The sequence below is a fragment of the Falco punctatus genome, assembly GCF_963210335.1.
Source record: "Falco punctatus genome assembly, chromosome: 3".
Lineage (NCBI taxonomy): Eukaryota > Metazoa > Chordata > Aves > Falconiformes > Falconidae > Falco > Falco punctatus.
In genome coordinates this window covers 111,830,218-111,852,058 of record NC_137582.1, presented here as the reverse complement: position 1 = coordinate 111,852,058, position 21,841 = coordinate 111,830,218, and the positions used below count along the sequence as shown (strand labels likewise).

The 21,841-nt window shown below is 44.4% G+C and overlaps 3 protein-coding genes across 4 annotated transcripts in view; 1 reads left to right on the top strand and 2 right to left on the bottom strand.

Annotated features, from left to right (window-relative positions):
- CLCN6 (chloride voltage-gated channel 6) overlaps positions 1-16,926 on the top strand; it is a 73,426-nt gene extending 56,500 nt beyond the window's left edge. The window contains exons 23-25 of one of the 2 annotated variants that reach the window (XR_013927123.1): positions 14,257-14,388; positions 14,575-14,665; positions 15,688-16,926. Coding sequence is in view for 1 of the 2 variants with exons in the window: in XM_080380820.1 (XP_080236946.1) it covers positions 14,257-14,379 (123 nt within the window). In the remaining variant the exon portion in view is untranslated. Of the gene's footprint in view, positions 1-14,256 lie in introns of both variants that reach the window. The other variant, XM_080380820.1, reaches the window with a different exon arrangement.
- LOC308061218 (chymotrypsin-like elastase family member 2A) lies at positions 8,233-13,727 on the bottom strand. Its single transcript, XM_080380861.1, has 8 exons — positions 13,665-13,727; positions 13,007-13,095; positions 12,333-12,430; positions 11,212-11,340; positions 10,224-10,360; positions 9,409-9,554; positions 9,120-9,272; positions 8,233-8,564 (listed from the first exon to the last, which is right to left on the bottom strand). Exons 1-8 carry the CDS (start codon positions 13,705-13,707, stop codon positions 8,547-8,549), a joined length of 813 nt encoding a protein of 270 aa, XP_080236987.1. The 5' UTR covers positions 13,708-13,727; the 3' UTR covers positions 8,233-8,546.
- Positions 16,555-21,757, bottom strand: KIAA2013. Its single transcript, XM_080380834.1, has 2 exons — positions 20,683-21,757; positions 16,555-19,929 (listed from the first exon to the last, which is right to left on the bottom strand). The coding sequence occupies exons 1-2, from the start codon at positions 21,647-21,649 to the stop codon at positions 19,070-19,072; spliced, it is 1,827 nt and encodes a 608-aa protein (XP_080236960.1). The 5' UTR covers positions 21,650-21,757; the 3' UTR covers positions 16,555-19,069.
- Positions 21,758-21,841: the final 84 nt, after the last annotated feature.

Sequence of the window (21,841 nt, the reverse complement as noted above, 5' to 3'; positions counted from 1 at the left end):
TGTGCCTGGGGCAGTCCAATAATTCCTTATCCTGTCACATCTCATCTACAAAACCTGGGAGAAACTCATTTTTCTCCATTGATTTAATAACACAGTCTCCAAGCTGTGCCCTGTGTTCTAAACTGGCACCTTTGTCACCTTGCCCCAAAGCAGGTGAGCCCAATGAAGTGAGGTTCTCCCGGAGGCTCTGGTGGGACCTTTGATGAAAGCCATTCCTCCGCTTCTGGCTTGCACCGTGGGTGGCACCCTCGGGGGTCCAGGCTGCTCTGGAGCTCCCTTGAGTGGGACTGTCGGGGCTCGGCTCCTGCCAGGGCACTGCAGGGCTCTGCTCGGCCGGTGCTGCTCCCACAGTGCCTGTGCGATGCTATGGGCAGAGGAACGCACATCAGAGCTTGTGTACGCAGCAGAGCCCGCTGTTTGTGGGACAGAGATGCAAGTTCTACCTGTTTTAGCCTTTAGCAAATGGCTCGTTATCTGGGAAGTCTCACCCTGGTAAATATTCCCCTCCTTACTTTTTGGACAGATCCCTGGTGACTTTCCATCTTCTTTTTCTTGTAGATTGCTGGATTCCAGTGACACACCAGGCTGTCATTCTGGACACTGTAATTCTTGTTACCAAGAAGCCAATAGGTTTTCATTTTCCCTTTGCCCTGGGACAAGAAAAGGAGAGAGCAGAAAACAGCTGTTCTCATGGCACATGAAGCAGAGCAGAGAATCGCTATGGCCAGGGCTACTACCTGTACTGCATTTATTACCTCTCCTTCTCTCATAAGTGGCTGCTCTTTGGGGAAAGAATTCAAATTCCTATGTGGTTTGGGTGCTAATAATCCTTTCAGTTCAGAGAAGGGCCTTGCTGGTCACTGGCAGCGTATGGGGTCTGGCAGAGCCCCATAGCAGCCCTCACAGGGCTGTGCTTGTGTTGGTAGCTAGAAAGGTGGTGATAACACAGCAGTGTTTTGGCTACTGCTGAGCAGTGATTGCAGCATCCAGGCTCTCTCCAACCCTTCCCCCCTTCACCTGTAGGCTGGGGGTGGGCAAGATCTTGGGAGGGGACATAGCCAGGACAGCTGACCCAAAGTGACCAACAGGATATTCCATACCGTATGACGTCTGCTCAGATAGAAAAGCTAAGAGAAAGGAGGAGGAAGGAGGGGGCCGTTCATTATTTATGATGTTTGTCTTCCAAAGGAACCACTACGAAGGAAGCCCTACTTCCCGGGAAGTGACTGAACCGCTTGATGATGGGAAGTACAGAAGAACTTCTTTTGCTTTCCTTTGCTTCCGTGTGCATGACTTTAGCTATTGCTTTGTTAAACTGCCTTTATCTTGACACACAAGTGGTTTTTTCATCTTATTTTCTCCCACCCCCCCCCCATTCTGCTGAGGAGGGGAGTGACAGAGCAGCTTGGTGGGCACCTGGCATCCAACCAAGGTCAACACACGACACGGTTTAAAATCACCTTTACAACCGTGTGTTGTAATTACATCCTAACACTTTCAGCCATATTCATGTGCTTCCATGCAGGTGCAGACATAGCAGCTGTATTTCAAAGCATACAGTAACACTTTTTCATCAGATAGGAGGAGTAATGTATAGCCACTTCCAACTGAATTAGCAAAAGAACCTTGGGGCTGTGGGGTTAAAAATTGCAATTCACGGAACAGCAATGGTCAAACCTGTCATATCTCCTCCCCATCTCATTAAACGCCTTTACTGTTGCAAAGTTACAGAAAAGCTGTTACCTTGACTTCAATTTCTCCTCTCAGTTCAATTTCATATGCATCATCTGTGAGAAGGGCATCGTATGTTGCAGAACTGATATGGATCTTCTGTGCTGCGATTTAGAACAGAGCATTATAAATTAATGATTCCCCTATTCCCAGAGACTACACACCAGCCCTCCTGCATTTATCAGCCCAGTGTTTCCACCTCCTCTTTGGAAAATGTCAGGCTGAGGAAGAAGCACAAAGAAGGGTAAGATGCCTTGAACGTTGCTTGAGGACTCTGTGACACTGTACAGACGTCAGCTGAAACGCAGCAGCAGTTCAGTGGGGTAACTGACCCACTGACGTGACTGCACTGTGTACCTGCACAGCAGTAACAATAGGTGGTATTGGTAGCAAAGGCAGCATGAAAGGCTGGACCAAGAAAGTATGCACTGCCTTCTTCTATGTAGGCAGGGTGTTTGTACCTGCTGCCTTTGTGTTAAAGTCTTTAAAATCAAATTCAGCTTAGCTCATGCTATTTAGCTTTTGTCACCCTCTTTCTCCTTTTTTTCTGATCACTTTCCAGAAATGACATAAGGGATGTGACTCTACTTGCCCACATGAATACACAAGAGTTTCTCTTGCTTATTTGATAACTAGTGTATGTGCAGGGATAGTGGGGACTGCAGGTCACGCACGTGCTGATTCTTTAGATCTATGGTAATTAGTTCTGTAGCTTGGGATAAGCCACAGAGAATGCTCCTTCTCCTGAACCTTATTTCACGCTTAGCCATGCCCAGCATGAAGGGGGGCTTGGGTTTTTCTGCAGTACCTAAAAGGCATAGAGTGGAGGTGTGAGCCTGACTGGCATGTGAGGAACGCACAGATTGTGCCCTAGTCACTTACGCAAGCTGGTGGACTCCATGCGGGAGGCTGTGTTCACAGTGTCCCCAAAAAGGCAATAACGAGGCATTTTGTACCCCACAACTCCAGCCACACAGGGTCCTGAGAAAATAGAAGGCAGAGAGACCCCAATAAGAAACTAGCGGAAAAAGTGCAGGGAGATGCCAAATGCAGACACCTTTGCTAGTCACTCTGGATCCTCAAAGAGCAGCAGGAACTGGGAATACTCCGTGTACCTAGGGCCTGACTGCGCAGTATTTACTTAAGGAGAGAAGTCACAGTTTGATTAGCTGTAGCTAATTGGTGCTGATATCAGGGGAAGATGCACTTTGCCAATTCCGAATTGTTTCACAGCCCTTTCCACGCTGATGCACACCACTGTTCCTGCTGAACCCGGGAGGAATATTCACCCTGGGGTCCTGCGGAGGGTCAGTGGCTCATACAGAAACGCAGAGTACTTTGCTCCTCACACAGCTAGACTGTGTCCTTATCTCCTTTTCCCATGCCTCCACTCCAGCCCGTGTACCTGTGTGTATCCCAGCCCGCAGCTGCAGCCTGCCCGTTGGCATGTGAGGGATCACAACCTGGCGAACTGCCGCCACCAGATCCAGAGCCATCTTGGCGATCTCGTCGGCATGTTTGGCGCCGTTCCTCTCGGGCAGGCCGCTCACTACCATGTATGCATCACCAATGGTTTCCACCTGAGGGGAAGGGGCATCTGTCACTTCGCAGCAGGCACCAAGCTTGCTTTCAAAAGGAAATCAGACTAAAATATATTTCAGCACTCCACTGCTTGCCAAGCTGCAGTGTAGTCCCTGTGTGATGGGGGTTTTGGGTTTTATGGCTTTTGGCCAGCTGGCCTGGTGTATCTGGTATTTGCTAGGGAGCAAAGTAAGAAAGGTTTCAGCTGCTTCCAGGTTCCTTGCCTGCAGGTTTGTGCTCACCTTGTAAACATCGTAAGACTCAATCCTGCTGTCGAAGCAGATGTACAGATTGTTGAGCATCTCAACAACTTGCAGGGGAGTACAGGAGGCAGCAATGCTTGTGAACCCCACGATGTCCGAGAAGAAGATAGTCACCTGTCACAGGGAGAGGGGGAGTGTGAAGCTAAGGTCTCCAGGCAGCAGTGGCAGAGCCTTTGAAGAGTTTGAGGATTTGTGAAATTCTAGGCAGAACAGCCTAAGGCACAGGCTGCACATAGAACCAGTGTTGCAGAAGTCAATAGATATAATCCTAAATTAACAAGCTCTGACTCCGAATTGTTCTCTATTACTTTGACAGATAAAATTGTGTTTATCTCCGAAGTTCATCATTTGCACTTCTCTGAATACCTTGTGCTATGTGGGAGACAAAGTCAAATGCTTTGAATCTTGTGAGCAACTGACTTCTTATAGAAGTAGGGCCTGATTTTTCTTTTAAAGCAATGTGAACCGTGGTAGAGATCAAAACCAGGTATCTGAATAAACTGAGAAATAAAAAAACTCAGCAGCTGTTTCAGCTCCAGTTGAATTAGGAATTATTAACTGGATTTGGTTTCTCTTCAAATGGTGTTCATTTTTGTAATGATCAAATAATTTACAGAGAAATTAACTTTTTTTAAAAAATCAAGTTTATAAAAGAAAGAACATCAGAAACCTTAATAACTGAATTGGAGAAGGGAAACGTGTGTTGTAGCTGTTGGCAAAGGATTAATTGTTTCTTCTCTGTGTTGCCTGAACTGTGTCAATGTTTAAACTAAAATTGTTCTTTTATTAATCCTTGGTAATACAAATTAAGCCAGAAGAGCCACCTTTTTCACTCCCTGCCTTGGTTCAGCTACTTTTGATGTCATGACTGTTGTGAATTATAATTAATTGTGCAATTACAGGTTGCTGTTTTGATAACACTTACAAATTAAATGCAAACATTTATTACTGTGTTTCACAGCTGAAAGTAACAGAGCGTCCAGAGGAAAAAAAAGAGTGAATAGAACTGCAATTACTGTAGCATGAGGATTTTGGCTGTGGGCTGTGCAGCACAGCTGCTAAATTCAGCAGTGACAGCAGCGTGCATGCTGTGAGGCAGAGCTGCAAATAAATGGGTGCTTGCCCAAACTCTGCCCTTGTTTTTATGTCAACAGGCTTTGTTACAGTTACATACTTGAGGCTATGTGATCATCTGTCCCTCTCACCCTTCTCTACGTCCCATGCTCTCCTTTCAGTGATGTTTGTGGATTCATGCTGATAAGGACAGGGTTTGTCCTACATTGTTTTTTCAGGATTTTTCCCATTTTACAAGGAAGAAACTAATTTCTTGCTCCTATATACTGATGATCTAATGATGCTGGCTGGCTCTCCTGAGTAGGCTCTTAAACCCAGAGAAGACAACTCACCAATATAGGATCTCTGATATCTACAGCTACACTTCTGGAAATTTCAGCTCCCCTTCCTTCCCCATCAGCCTGAGTGCTTCACAGCACGTTGCACAGCTCTTCCCAAAACCCCTCATGAATATCTGGATTTCCATCCACACTCAACTATGGGTGCTAAACCAGGTTCCTCAAAACGGTGGCAAGGTAGGTGTTTTTTTAGTTGAATACTTTTGTAGCCTTGGAGGCAGCATCCTTTCCATTTGCTAACCTGATCATAGTTTTCTGCCTCAACTTTTTGGCATTTCCTTAGCTGCTTGGCCACAGATTTTGGCAACATCTGGTGTAAGAGGTCCTCAGCTAGCCGCCTCTCCCTTTTCAAGTCCTCTGTTTTTTCCTTGAGGTTCCTGGCATAATTGTGTATCCAATTTGTCATTTGCTTGAAGGACATCAGGATTATGGGGTAAATGAGGCAGGCTATCACTAACAGGCTGATCTTAAGGCTCATTGTGGACAGGATTTCTTTAGATTTCTTGATGAGCTTTTCCTGTCCCTTCTGCAGGAGGCAGCTCTGTGCATAATGCAGTCCCTTTGCCAAGGCTTCAACGGGCACAAATTCCTCTGAGCCCAGGAATGGGGTGAAAAAAGAGATTCCTTCATGGTGGGTGAGATGAAGTGATAGATTGACGTTATCCATCCAGCACATATGTACACTCTCTGATGAGAAGATAGCATAGTTCAGAATGGCAAAAAGATGATGCAGTGTTGTTTGAAAGCTTGTAAATGCTGGCATTAAATGATCTTTAAGCATGGTTTCTCTTATTTGAAGGATGACTTTAAAAGCCACTATGTCTGCCCAGTCAGGATTGTGTCTCATAGCTTTGAGGTCTTCAGGGGGACTACTGAAATGCTCCAGCAGTTCAGAGATCACCCTGGATAGCACTTGCCTGGCTTCAGTATCCCCTGTGCCATTTAATTTTTGTCTCATGTCAGTGATGTAAAATCTGCAAATGGAGATTTTCTCCTTCTTGCATTGGCAATTCCCACAATACAATTCTGCTTCACTTGCTTTACAGAGGGAGTTTAAATTCCCCAGTAGCTGAGCGTGAAATGATCTATTCCTCGTGTCTGCTGCTGGGAACAGCCAGCTGTGTCTTTCTTCCTGCAGGAGAGTGATCAGGCGAACAGCCCAAAGCTTTTCACAGGAGGCAAGTTCCTGAAGGGCTTTCCCTGTGTTTCTCCATATTTCCAAGCTGTTGCTCAAATCAAAAGAAATGGCACCAAGGAGGCTGCAGAGGGAGACCATGCATGCTGTCAAAATCCTTTGAATGGTTTTTCTACCACCAGCATTGGAGGGGGGAGAACATCTAAAAAAAAAAAAAAAAATGTGGAGGTGTTTGATCCCTGGGATGTTTCTTGCAGCTCCCGAAAATGTAACTGGAGCTACTAGTGATATTTAACAATTCATATGCATCCTGAAACAAAGTACAGGGAACACGCATTAGCTGAATGTTATTGAAAGACTTATTTTATTTGTTCCACATGACATTTAATTTTAGAATAAAAGGTGTAGTAAAGAGACCGTTTCCATGACACACTCAGAGCTGCAAAAACACATGAATTAAATCATACGGGGTTTCTGTGAGTATTAGGACTGATAAAATCATTTGCTATACGTTTTTATTCTCTGTGGTACTTCTATCTAAATCTTAAGGAAGCCCATTAAAAGATGGGTTCCTTATTCCAGTGATCACAAACTGGAACTGTTGAATTTTTTTAATAAAACTTCTTGAATTTGTTCTTAATAGGAATTTCCAGTTGATTAATAATTTGCATTGATACTTTCAAATGAGCTCAGACATTTCCACAATATTGTCTAAATATTTCAAAAGGAAAATGAATCACATTTCAGTGTTGTTTCAGTTTTACAGAAGCGTATGCATATCCCATTTTTACTGACTGAGCTTCATGATTACCTTTTCCATCCATCTCTTTCACGCTGCCCATAGTTGACATCCATGTTCCATACAGCAAAGTAACCTCTAATGATTTTAATTTTCAGAACTATTAATCAATCATTTACAATCTTCTGTTAATTATACTCATGAAGACAACTCAGGATGTTATGCTGAATCTGGCAGCTCCTGAACAACTGGGAAACCCTTATTTCCACTGTCAAAGAACAAACAAGGGCATTTGGTTGCTGATCAGTCCATTCAGCTCTGTCGGGTTTTTTTCTCCTTTTTTTCTTTTCCTCTGCATAGTAGAGGTGACTGAAAAAAGCCCTCCTCAGATCCCCTGCTATTTCAGATGGGTGAAATTCCATTTTTAATAAGATAAATGAAAACACAATAAAGCCTGCTATTTCTCAGCAGAGGGTGATATTAGGTAAAACAAGTTCCTGCTGAGCTCTTCGCAGCAGAATGGCGGTCAATGGTTGTAATGCAGAAAAAAAGTAATAAAAGTACAGTCCCCAAAGATGATAAACAGCCATGTTTTTTCTTATCTATTTAATAAATTTATATTATAAAATATATATGTATTTATTTTCAATTGAAAGGTAACAACTGCAAGATGTCTGACTGAAATGAACCGCAAACCCAGAAAAATTTATCTCCGAACTCAGATGCATTTCTGTTCTCACAACGAACTTCCAATCTTTTCCTTACTCGGTCTACTGCTTTACCTTTGAGTCATTTGTCCTCCATTTTTAATTGTCATTTTACTCTTGAATCCACCTAAATATGTGCCAGGAAGGAGAAGTAAAAGATGACAAAAATCCACCCCAATTTTATAGTGCCTACCTTTTATTACAATGAAAGAAATATAAATAGGGGCTTTAATTTAGTACCAAGCTAGGAGATGGTGATTCTGCTTTTGCTTTGCAAAAAAATCCCCATTTATCTGTTCAGAGATCTTCACCTGGCGTACGCGTGGCTTAAAAATGAGCAGCGGAGACACGAAGGAGACAGGTCTGCAGAGTGGCTGCCGACACGGGCTGCTGGATATTACCCTTCCCCTTGCTAGATCCCAAGATCACAGGGTGTTAAAAACCTCTCTGTAAAAAGCATTTTGGAGCGCTCCCACACTCACCTGCGTGGACCTGCTTGCGCCCGGGCTGCCTTCCCGCTGGGCATGGCCACTGCTTGCCCTGGCGCGCCAGGCTCGGGGGTCCCGACAGCTGCCTGCCTGCAGCCCTGCCAGCACCTCGCTTTCTTCACCCCCTGCCCCCCGAGCTGTTCCTGTGGCTCACCAACTCTTCCTGCTGCCCAGCCTCTTCACAGCAGGCTCACATCTCCCCCAGGTGAGGGTAGCAAGCTCCAGCCCAAGGCAGGGGAAAGGCTGTAAAAGGTCTCCCGCATTATCACTAATTACAGGCTCAGGTCTTGACAATACACGGGAAGAAGTGACAGGGACACATGTTTTTCTTTCATCTTGCAAAAAATAGTGTTTATTGCAGTATGGTTAGGTATTACACTTGTGTTGTTAAAAGCATAATTCCCCCGCTCTTTTTGATCAAAGATGTCATGATTATGACTTTATTCAAACGGTTTTCCTTTGTGGCATCTATCATCCAGTTCTCTTTGAATCAGTTGGTTGCCATAACCTACAAAAATGTAAAATGGGAAAAATTGGATTTTGAGACCCAGGCATTTGTGAATAGTATATGTTCTGAGATGCAGGATTTAAATAACCGAAAAAAAGATTTTTGCTTCTCAGTCACTCTTTAGATTAAAGTTTATATTAAAAAATAATTGATGTTCCAGACTTGAGCATCATGTGCTGCCTTCTAGGATGCAACAGTCGGTGTTACTGATGAATAGAAATTTGAGTAATCACCTCTGAAGTCATACCGGTAAAATCTTTTTGACTATAGATATAGCTCTAGCAGTATAAAGGGTGAATGCATTCCTAAACATGAAGATTTATTTAAAAGTGAAAATAATTTAGATAACTATTCAAGAAGCGGATACTTTATTTTTGCTGCAGAGACTGCTGTTGCACGGGTAAGGGCTTTTCTACAGAGGTTACTTGTATGCAAAGCAGCATTTGAATCAAAAGTGATGCAGCTCCCTGAGCAGATGGCAGAAATCTCAGTCAGGGAGAACCTCAGAAGCAGCCAAGTGTCCGTATGCTCCAGCAGCAATACCTGGCGCCTTACCTGCTGGATCCAGCTGTTGTAGGCAGAGACCCGAGTGAAGACAGAAGGCTTGTGGTAATAGTTGCAGCCAAGAGCAGAGCCAAAGCTGACGATGCCGTGCACTTCCCACTTGCCATCAGCAGCTTGGCAGTTCAGTGGGCCACCAGAGTCGCCCTGGCGGGAAGGGGGAACACAGTTAATGGCAGTTGTAGTGTGAATAGCTTTTCCTTGAGTTTTTTTATGCTTTCCTTCCCATCAGGCCTCTTTGTATCTGAAGCCAAGCCCTAAGAGTGGTGTTGTCTGGACTCACATTACAACTGGAGGTGACTCCATCCCCACCAGCGCAAACCATGGTGCGTTTCACTGTGCTTCCCCACCAGCTAGGCTGGGAACAAGTGGCATAATCCACCACCAGCAAAAGGGCTTGCTGCAGGTCGTCTGGAAGAGGTCCGTTTGCTGGGAGGGAATAGAAACAGAGGAGTCATGGTACCAGCTGGCGCTGAAGAAAGAACAAAACTGCATTGTTAAGTTCCTCCTAGGATCTGGGTATTATTCCTCTAGGTAAGAAACTCCATAGGGGACATATTAAAGGAGAAGCTGTATAATCCATTCCTTAGCTCCATTCTTTTATATAATTTAAAAAAAAAAAAGGCTTTAACTTACCAATCATTTGCGTTCAATTTAAAAATGTCTCATTGTTACAGAAATGAAGGGCTGCTCTTTGTTCAGGAATTTGCAAAAAAATGTTACTTATTCGAGGAATTGCCTCTTGAGCCGAGCTGGCACTTCTGCTGAAGTCTCTGAGATGTTCCTCTCTTTCTATCTATTCCCTTATATGTCTTTGCAGTTATTCAGCAGGCGATGTTAGCATTAGCAAACTGACCAGTCCCTACAAAGGTTAGTACAGGGCCCTCTGGTGCATCCTAGTCCCATTACAAGCAAAATAAACTTGAAAGGCAGAGAAAAATCATACTGTGGGAGTGATTGGGACCTGATAAACTACTCACTACACTGAGGCTGAGGGGATCTTGAGCACCATCAACATCCTTTTTCCCATCAGTCTCAAAGGAGAATGCAGTGCTGAAGGATTTTGTTGCACAATTTTGCAAAAGTCCAGGTACTTACTCTGCAGTCTTCCCCATCCTGTCACATAGCAGGCAGCGTTGGATGACAGGATGCTTTGTGCAGGGGGAAGGCAGGCCAGCTTAATGTGGTCGCTTAAGGTGACGTGTTCAGTGAGCTTGATCAAAGCAATGTCATACCTGTGGTCATATGCACGCATTTGAGAGTGGGGAAGAGAAAGGGGAGAGATGAAGAGGTTTGCAAACAGATTGAGACGCAGTAGCATGAATACTTAGCAGTTATACAGCACTTGACCTATTCAAAAGAGATGCAGGGGAGCAAGGAGGCCAGCACATAAGCAGTAAAGATTCCTCCACTCTCAAAGCAACGGGGAAATCCATGAACTGGAACACTATTCCCTGCAGAATTGTCTGCTGGGGTTTCTGGAAATTGCTGTGCACTTCCCACCTGCCATCAGCAGCTTGGCAATTCAGTGGGCTGAACTGGTCCTGCTGGCAGCTTTCTGGAAATTGCCTTTGATAGGTTCTTTTCACCAAAACCAAGCATATGTTAGGGCTAACTCTAAGGACCTGGAGACTGAGGGGGTTTCTTTGCTAATGCCCTTAGCCTGCAGCAGGACATAGGAGGCCTCCAGCAACAAAGATATTAATACCACCGCTCAGTAACACTCTGTGTTTATGCTGTTCGTAGGAGGGCTTCAAAGAGTGTTGTGTAAATGAATTAATTCCCTTCTGGTGTAGAAAAGAACTCATTGCATAGAACAGCTTCCCACCTAAACATGAACATGCAAAACGGCATCTGAAAACACAGTTAATCAGTAAGCAATTAATACTGAAAGTTCTTTGTCTTGAGGGGGAAAGGCACAAACTGAGATTCAGCTCTTATCTATGAGCAAACATTTATAGAAGTACTACTGCCAGCTGTAACAGTTTTATGCATTTGGCTCCCACAGCTCAAGGTGGGTGGGATTCAGGTAGTTTGATTTTTGCCCTGCATCTAATAACTGAAAAAATACTTGCCACCAGCTTACCCGTTTGCAACTTTCCGTGGATTCCAGTTCTCATTGACAATTATTTTTTCTGGAGGAAGTGCAATTGATCCTTCTTCCGCAGCTGCTAGGTTGTATTTTCCAAGAAATACTCGATAGTTCCTAGAAGGACTGGGCAAGAAAAGGACTAACAGTTATGCAGCTGCTGGCTTGCTGCTTAGGCATCTGCATCTTTGCCACCCGAGGTATTCAGTAAGAATATCCTTAAGACTGTAATCTCACATCACATGCATGATTTGTCTGGAGCTGAGCCAACATCTGACAGATTTGCTAAGGACAAAGCATCATGTGCTAGGCTTAATAATTTCATCTCCAAGCTATCTTGTCAACTCCTGCTTAAGGCTTCATTTACAAACTCAAGATGCCTCCAGTCTTTGCAGGATTCAGCTCGTATTCTTTAATGAAGTAAATAATTTGGGCTGCTTTTTTGACAGTCATAAACAGCTTTACTGATAAACAACTGTGATAGATATAATATGTAGGACTCATAATAACAACACACAGCCAATCCCTCTTATTTCATATTATGATATTTTCTGCAGCTTAGTGTTACAATAACCAAGAACTGTGTGTACATATTCAAAGACATATGCTACCAAACCAAAATGGGATTGTCTTTGTGGAAGCAGTTTTGATGATGAAAGGGCACAGCTGTACCTGATCGTTTCTTTGTTATACTGCCCCATAATAGGAAGACCTTACTGAAAATGGCTGGTATATTTATTACACTTATGATTATTTCTTCAGGCAGTGGATTGATTAGTTAATCTGTGGATCTCTGCCACATATGTTATAGGAACAAGCAACACTGCTGAATTTTAATAGCAACTTGAAGACATAATGGTGTTTGTAGTTATTTACAGAAAATGAAGAGTATATGATCCAGGTAATTGGGGTGTGTGTGTGTGTGTTTGTCCCCTCTACTTTTATAAGAAAATGAAAAGGTGTAATTCTTCTAATCTATTAGTTATAATCAAAAGATACGATGTCAGACTAGGAGCTCTTAACTGGGAAAGGGAGAACTGGCATTAATAGGGTTTTGCCTCATCTGTCTCCAGCCATGCACTGCTCCCTGGGTACAGACATGTCATTCCGTTATTTACCTGATGCAGTGTGCAGCAGTCATCACCCAGTTGGTTGCAATGAGGGTTCCTCCACAGGTGTGATACCATTTGCCATTGGAACTGTATTGAAGGGAGGCCTAGGACCAACATATCAAATAAGACTCAGATTTTTGCTTAATGACTTTGCATTGTTGCACTTTCTTCCTGCACTCTGAACACCACTTGCTGCTGGAAAATGGTGAGAGGCTTGTAAGCAGCAAGTTTCCAGCTTCTGGCCACAGAAAAGGTTCCTGTCATCCAAAAGCTTGGTTGTTTTTTTTTTTAATGCTGTTTCTTGCAAAGCTCTCACTAATCCTGGCCAAAAGAGAGCATTTTATTTGCTTCAGAAATGTATTTTTTAACTCTACATACAGCTATGCTCCAGCAGGCATTGTTATGCTCCGCTGAATTTCGCAGTCGTCTTGCTTAAATATGCCATGGTGCCCAGGCCTACTGCAAAAGCCTGAAAGCCTGCATAACAGCAAAAAGGTGACACATTCAGAGCTTTCTTAAAAAGCTTGGAAAATGTGGGATTGCTCAGAATGTAATATTTAAAGCCTAAGACGTGACAGGCAAGGTGCATCAAATGAAATGTAAGACCTGGTTTTGCTCGGCCACGTTGCGTGAAGGCAGCACAACCCAAATTGTTCCAGAGAAAGCACGGAATTACCAACCTGCCAGGGCCAGCTGAACGGTCTTGCAGCTTCCCCTCCAACAACTCTAGAGACAAGGGGGGGGTAGGCAGGAACCCCACAGCCAAAGGCTAGAAGACATAAGAGATAGGATGTGTGTTTTAAAAGTAAGAGGTTTTAAAAAATGTCTGTACAAGAGATGGTTCGTTTATTTTTAAATAGACTGTGTTTGCACAGAACCTTGCAAGGTACAAATATAGGCTGTGATTTAACACGGTACAAGTGAAGACAGAGCCATCAGTCAAAACTGACCAATGTTATATAAAGCCTGTTTTTGAACAGTTTCATTTTTCTGACAGATAATCAAATCAGGTTGGCTTAACCCAATTCAAAATGTGTCAGCTGAGATGCAGCTCTTAGCCAATGCAACAATTTGATGTGGATTAACTCTTCCAGTGTATTCAAATGAAATAACTGTGAACGTGCTAAAGGCTGAGAGCAGCAGTGCTAACCCAGCCCCTGCAATAGGAACAGAACAGCACAGCACCTAGACTGTTTGGAGAGAACTTTTAAATTAACTGCCTATGTTGTATCTCCTTGTGCTTTCTTGCAGAATGTCTAATTTACCTAAAAAAGGATTTTTCTGTTAGATTTTAGTCCATTTTTCTTTTAAAATTAATGCTGAAATTGAATTACATACCTGCAGCTGCCAGACTCAACACAGCAAAGAGGACTCCAAGCATGATGCCGATTAGCTGTATGCTGCAGGCTCTGCTCTGCGAGCCATTTTATATGTTACCGTTTATCTCCAAGATACGTGACTTAAAATGCAGTGCTATTCTGATACCAGTGGAAAACTTGTGTAATTGTGGGATAAATTTTTATATGCACAAGTTGCTAAAAACACCCAGTTTACACAGACCTTGGATCCAGGCTATACAAACAACTTGTTTAAAAAAAATTCCAATTCAGATGCATGTTATTGATAGCAGATGTTTGTTTTCCCATTGCCTTGAAAGTTCATCACAAAGGTGTTTTCAGAAGGAAAATGTTAAATTAATTATTCTAACACTTGGTGGGACATCAGCAGTAACAGTGTCTGACATATTCAGACAGGGATAGATTCAGACATGTTAGCGGGGCTGGATTAGATGATCTCTGGAGGCCCACTTCAACCTTAATTATTGTATGATTCTATGATCGCTTGAAATTTTATTTTGTTCTGGTTTGCTTTGTGACTGCATGGCAACTACCACTTTGTACTCACTGAAAACCTGTATCTTCTTTTCTAGATCAAGTTGCCCGAGTTTAGCATGCCATACTTCTCAACAAAACAAACTGTTAATCGCTTTGAAGTGGAAGATGTTTTGGCCAATACGAAGAACCAGCTGTCCATGATATTGGAGAAACGCTGATGTAGCACAGTGAGCCAGACTTCATTTCTTTCCTATTTGCCTTTAATTGTTAGATCAGTAGCACATCCCTGGAATAAATAGGGTTCCTGTAGCATTGCAAATGAGCATTTTTACAACCCAAATCATCATGCTGACCTGTGGTATAATGTAATGTGAGCTTGTTAATGAAAAATGGTAAACCGTTTTCCCTAATAGGACAAACGAGGCAAGAGCAGGCATTTAGACCACTACAGAGCTACTGCCACAACAGAAAGTGTCCTGATTCATTACTGGACATTTGAGGCTGGTGAGTTGGTATCAACACATCCTTGTGTCTCTTCCTGTTTTTTTTCTTCTACTATGGGAATTTTCAATCCTTTGTCACATTTCCATCTGCCTACCCCTCACCTGAAAACCTGTTACTGCTTATTTAAAACCCAAACATCTCTATCCCATAAGCCAGCTCATGCATAGGGAGCAAACTTACTAGAATGGAACAAATATCATAAAGGTACATTTGTAATGAGAGTTGCATTGTACATACAGACCAAAACCAGTTTTAAAAAAAAGCTGAATAAATCTATTGTTTAATGTCAGTATTAATAAGCAGCAAAATCCCAGATTTTCATAGCTTCCATTCAACAGTAGGTACTGATTCAGATGCAAGACGCCTGGAGCACACATGTGGAAGGCAGAAATATATAATGCTTTTCTGTTTTGTCTTCTTCTCAAGAATGTATTATCCTACCCAAACAATAGCACTTGAGAAAGCTGCATTCTGAATTTCAAATGAAATCAAGCAAACTCTGTTCTGGCATCTTGTATTTATTATCTGACAAAAGCACAAATCAGGATTAAATGAGTGCAGAATTGAGATTCTACTTTTTTTTTCCCATGAATTAGTTGGCTCTTCCTCTTCATGTCTGAATTTCTAAGCTATGCTTTTCAGTTTAACTTCCATCCCACTATCATTTTCGTTGGATACCAACTAAAAATTATAAATGTTGGATGTTCAGTGACTATTTCAACTTGCTTGTTTTATGGTGTGCTTGTAAACATGGAATTTCCTTTAGCTGTTAAACATTTCTGCAGTTTCACAAATATAACCCCTTCTGCTGTCTTGCACACTGTAAACAGAGAAACCCTATTCTTTCTTTTTTCCCTTTCTTTAATGTAAAGGAATTCTGAAACAGTTCTTTTTTTATGTGGGGGGAATACTTGTAAGAATCGTAATATATTTAATGTAAAACAATCTCAAAGCTTTTTTTTTTTTTCTTCCCTCTGTTTCACTCCTGCTTTATCTAACAATTGCTTATCCATCTTTTCCAGGTCTGGTCTAAATAGGCTGAAGTATCTTTTTTGGACTCAGTAGGCATTATACTGTTGGGACTTCTGGAAGTGAACATCAAAAGGCTCAGCCTCTAGCTGATACCATGGCTTGGAAACAGCATCCTGGAAGCTCTTACCATCTTTATGCCAGATGTTTCACAGAAACTAAGCAGCTCATGGAACTTTACTAAGAAAAAGCAGGAACTTCTGGTACGTTCTGTTAAAGGCGTAATAGCTAGCATCTCTTTCAATACACAAAGTGCTTAGTGTACCATGTATAATGTACTCCACTCCTGTCTTTAGTCTATTCCCTAGTAGGGCAGTAACTATGCTAGACCAATTAATAAGTGGAATGGTCTGCAGATAAACAACAAATGCTGAAATCTGATTCTCTGAGGGGTTTTTCATCTGTAACTAGACAGTAACCTATTGAAAAATTCAAAGTTAAATCCTGCCCTAGCTTTTCACTGGGAGCACCAAACGTGCCAAATTAACTACTTGCTGGATGGCCATTAACTCTGCTATTTGATTGTTCCCTGGATTTGTTTCTGTGTTTTTAAAACTAAAGCTTGGCCTGCGTGCCTCAAAATAGAACAAGGCTATACAGAGCCAGGGAAATGGAGCTCAGCACCACCTTGTGTGTTTCTGTCTCTTACTGTGCCTTCCAAATTGTCTGTTCCAAGCTTAGATCCATTTATGTATTATTTTTTGACATTCTTCTTTTAATCCAAGCACTTTTGTAGTCAATGCTGGTCACAGATGTATCATTTTGTAATGTTTTAACTGGGCGGGGAGCAAGGAGAGGAGAGAACAGAGACAAAAAAGACCCAAACCCAAACATCCAAAAATGCAACCACACTTTAGTGATCAGATTAGACTGAAAGATATTTATTTAGAAACAACAGCTTTGGTATTTTAAAACCAAATGACCTTTAAATCACTAGAAAGTGGGATGTCTCCCCCCACAGCCAAAACAAATCAATGCACAAAGTCTCAATATGCTTAGGATAGGAAACCTGCAGATTGACATTTCCAAGTGTAAATCCAGAAGACAATTTCAATAAATCAGTTTTGTGCTCTACAATCATAAAGGCTGAAAAATCTGTTACCAGCACTTAGCAATCCACAGTTAAATTGACTGGCTTATTACTGAAATGGAGGCAAAATTATTAACATACTCCCCCTCCCCCCAAGCAATAAATTAAAAAATGTTTACCAGAAAGGAAGTTACACTAAAGTTTTCTAGTTAAGTTAACTCTCTAAAGGGAATCGTCATTCTTTATTTTCCTGTAAAATAATTAAAAAAAAAAATCATCAAAGGACTCAGTTTATCTTCAAGTATTTTCACCAAATGGATTACTCTTAGGGAACTGAACAGCTTACAGGAAAAAGAAACATCTGTTACACAAGCTTCTGGAACAAACTCTCAAATAACCACACCTTCCAAGTCTCAGATTCCTTTCTTAAGAAGGCACAAAAGGATTGTTGCTTTCAAAAGGTCCTTGTTCTCAGCTGCAAAATTGTCAGATGTGTTGTGCAAACTGAGGCTGAAAGCAGGACTAAGTTCACTTGGACACTGGGAGTTCCCACTCAGTTAATGGAACAGTGTTATTTCAACCCCATTGATCTCGCTTACTGGCTAGAGATTTTGAGCTTCAGCTGGCTTCCACTTCATCCCTTTTTCTGGAATCAAGTTCTGCATTATCTTCATTTTAAGTAGTTCCAACTAAGACAAGGCAAGAGACTTGTTTGCTGTACACTGCAGGGCTTTTTGCAGTATCAGGAAGGAAGAGGTGTTACATCAGCCCTGGTGTGTAGCTGTGAAGCTTCTCAGGAATTCAGAGAACAGTGTCAGGGACAGTTACCTGTAGTAATGGTTAACAAGTCATTTTGTAAAAGGCAGAAGGCAAGTCTTGTAGATGACAAAGGCAACCAGACAGCAGTGAAAAAGGACGTAATTTTCTATTTCAAGGACACATTTCATGATGCATGTCAGGGCAAAGCTGTACACAATAATTAAAATTACTTCCTGACTGCTTCCTCCTTTTGCACTAAGGTTTTGATCATGATCATAGGCTTATGACTGCAGTTGTCTTTGATATACATGTCTATCCTATCTTTTCCTAGGTTAGTCTGTCTAGCCACAAGCACCTTCCACTCTTATTTAAACAGATGACAGGTATTCAGAACTGCTTGGGATCAGGTGGCCCTGATCTGCAGTGCTCAACATTACAAAGCCAGTGAGCTGAGAGGAAAATCGCCGACTGTTTAAATGCCTCTTAGGTACCGTCAGGTTTAGTCCAGTACATTCTGTCCAGCCTTAGCTATCCAAAATTTAATTTGCTTTTGTAATTTGGAGAAACAGGGCAATCTAAAGCTAGAACTTTTCCTCTGTCAACTCTATGTAACTATGTCCTTTTTTCAAAAAAAACCAACAACAATTACAAGCTACATTTGACTCCATTCAACCCTAAGGAGGGATGCCTCTGAACGACATGGCTACTGCACACAGCAAATCCAGTCTTGCCTTTCATTTCCACTCCATATCAACACGCAACCAGAAAGTACCAGTACTAAGAGCAGAAATCTCTTAGTTTTAGATCTACTTAGTACTTAGTTTTAGATCTCTTAGTACTTAGATCTACTGTCTATTCTGTTCTAAGTTTTTACTAGCAACTAAGTTTTCTAAGGCAGCTCAAAACAAGAATCTTAAATTCCTTACAAAGTGAGATGCAGTAGAGCTTGAACTCAGAACCTCCAACTCACAGTAGAAAGCACTCAGTACTTTTCTTAGTGCGGCTATGTATTTTGTCTGAATGGGAGAAACACTAACTCAGCACCTTCCCAAAACGACGGTGGGAAATGTGGTTTGACTGAGGGCTGCACAGTGTCTATAGATCTATGAACATCTACCGGTAGTCCCAACAAGTCAGCACCTTCACCTAAGAACACCAGCTTGCATTTGTGTGCTCTTGTATGACATGCCACACATTCAGACCAGGCAGACAAGGGCACACATCTCCCACACAGTAGTAAAGACAAGTATAGCAGCTCTCTCACAAGCATTCCAGTACTGCATAACAAGAAACATCCTCTTGTGACACAGCTGCAACTGTTGGCTTAAAAACAAGCGATGTCCTACACCAGTGTGTGGAAAAAGGACAGAAAAGCTCTGCCTTTAAGGATAGATGATGGATTTATCTTTTCTAATGTTCGTGAGCCCTATTGCTCCGATCCCTGCCCTAATCCTACTTCTTGCAAGAAAAGGTCACAGATCACTTGTTTCAAGAGAGATTGAAAATCCTCACAGTCCAAGACAGAACCTCCCTAGGCACAGCTGACAGAAAATCAGGTTGACAACACCTGGTGGACAGCAGCAGCCTTATACCTTACTCCTGAAAAGCGGCTTGGCTCCTGGCCCACAATATTCATTGTAGATGAGTTTGAACAGAAACAAGTGAAACAATGTGATCAAGGAGGCCACGCTGAACCAGAACAGGAAGGGTAAGCCTGGGTATTGCTTGGCCATGTGTTCCTCATGAGCCAGAATAGATTTTAGATGGAGCGTGTGTCTCAGGTCCTGCAAGTGGATCAAATCTGTTGATATATAAAGCAGTGGTGTGATGGGTTGAGTCACCATGACAGGGAACGTATGACCTCGTGCCTCTGAGGTCAGCTCCACAGGCTCATTCATACAGCCCGCCTCACATGCGTATAGTTTAACTGGCTTGTCTTGGAATTTCACAGACACATGCAAGAAGGGCTTTCCTTCAGCATCCAGCAGAACAGCTAGATTAATCAAGTCCTTATTGTAATGGATCCCACGTAAGGAATAGCTGTTGTGAAGTACCTCAGGGTCAGCCTGAAACTGAAGATGGTTTTCCGTGAACTGCAGACCCCCAAAACTAAGCACCATTCCCTGCATAAGTCCATGGACTCCAGCTGCCACAAGACCCTTGCATCCTCGTTTCTGGAGAGTTAGCTTCCACAGGTCTGAGAGCTGCAAGATCTGGGTGACACTGGTCAGCTTTGCTGGCCACAGGTTCTCTGCGTGCATGGTTGCGTGGCCACTGAAGCAGTGGTCAGCATAGTTCAGGCTGGCTTCCATTTTTTCTCTGTCCTCCCCAGTAATGAGTGGATCTAGCAGAGGGGCTGGCATGCTTGACAGCACGTAGTACAGCGTCATGTTAACGGTCTCACTGGACGGTGTATGCAAATCTGTGATCTTTCTCATTTCAATCCCTGTAACAAAAGAAAACCACCAAGAGTCAGAGAAGCACACATGAATGACTAACTAGGAGAAAAAGAAGACCAAACCTGCAGGTCGTCGCTCAATACACAGGCGTTTTTTGTAACATCTAAGAAACCTTTGCCTATGAAACACTGAAGTGAAATGTTTCCTTGTATTTTCTTGGACGCTCTCTGCTACTTGGAGTGTGAAAGCCAGGCTCCCACTAAAGGCAGTTTGATATACAGGAGCCGTATGGAGCAGTGACCATGACCCTGCAAGAACGATCTCTCAAAGGAACATCTGTCTTTTTACTGGCTACAAAATATCAAGTTCCACATTACTTGGGCAGCTGATCTGTTGCGCAAGGCCACTCAAATCTTAAGACAAAGCATCCGTGTGGAACAGTCCTTAAGTTCCATAAAGAAATCTGGCTTTTATACTGTCACTAGAGGTCACCTCTATTTCCACCCCAGAGCCAATAAGCTGGGCAAATCAGTGAAGTTCCTGAAGACATGAAAGTGAACACGTCCAGAGTTACGATTCGAAACATTCCTCTGTCACTTTCTTTATGCAGTAAAGAATACTCTGCTTTCGTAAAGCATGCTGGGTTTCAAACCAGGAGCGCTGTTTTATTATCCTGCAACAAGCCAAGAGAAATCCGTAGGGATGAGTGGAGTCTCCGGAGACCCTGCAGTGGCCAGGACACCGAGCTTTCTGCTGCCCTCTAATGCAACCCTCGGGAAGCGGAACGTCGCCTTCCTTACCTGAAATGAAGAGGTCAGACCAGGTCTGTTGGTGCTCCTGGAAGAGATCTTCCACCCCCATCTGCATCACCTCCAGCATCTCCTTCCTGGCCGACTCCCTCAGCTTGCTGAAGGTCTCCTCCAGCCGGGAGACCTCGATGGGCTCCGAGGTGTACACCACAGAGAGCACGGTCTCGTCGAAGTGGGATTTGGGTGCGACCTGCACCCGGCTCACGAGCTTCTTGGCAGCCACCACCATGAGCACCACCTTGGGGCTGCCGGCCAGCAGCAGGCGGCCGGAGGAGAGCAGGAACTGCCGCTCCTCCACCTTCTCCAGGCTTGTGGCGAAGCGGCCGCCCGGCGAGACGGCAGGGGCCGGGGCCGAGGCCTCGAAGGCAGCCACGCGTTCGGTGGGGTTGGCGATGCGGATGCGCTGCAGGTAAAGGTGCGGCCGGCTGCGGTGCGCCACCACCTCCTCCCGCACCGTCACGCACTCGCCGGCGCCCGCCCCGGCCCCCGTCTGCACGCAGCGCACCCGCCGCACGGCGCCGTCCCGCAGCGCCGCCAGCGCCGCCCGCGCCTCGCCGCGCCCGCCCAGCGCCCTCAGCCGCACCAGCGCCGGGTACTCGGTGGCCAGCGCCGGGCCGCCCGCCCCCGCCGCCGATACCCAGAGGCGGCCGGCGGCCGCGTCCAGCAGCAGGAAGCCGTTACCCGCCAGCTCCGGCCCCGCGCCGCCCCCGGCCGCATCCTCGGACAGCGGCAGCGCATCGCCGCGCTCGGCCTGCGCCCGCCAGGCGCCCGTGGCCGCCTGCAGGCAGAGGGCGGCGGCGCCGCGGGGCTCGGCCCCCCGCCCCGTGCCCCGCCGCGCCCGGCCCGCCCCCAGGTACCAGCAGGCCACCAGCAGCAGCGCCAGCAGCAGCAGCAGCCGCCGCGCCCAGCTGCTGGAGAGCAGCCCCGGCAGCCCCTTCAGCCGCTGCTGCAGCCACATGGGGGGCGGCGCGGGAGGCCCGCCCCGGCCCCGGCCCCGATCCCGCCGCGGCGCAGCGACCCTCACGGCGCCATCATCGCGGAAGCGCCGCGCCGTGCGGCAGCTCCGCCGCGCTTTGCGGCGCTTTGCGACAGCCCGCTCGCACCGCCCCTGAGGAGGTGCCTGGCGGGGAGCCCCGGCCCGCCCCGCCGC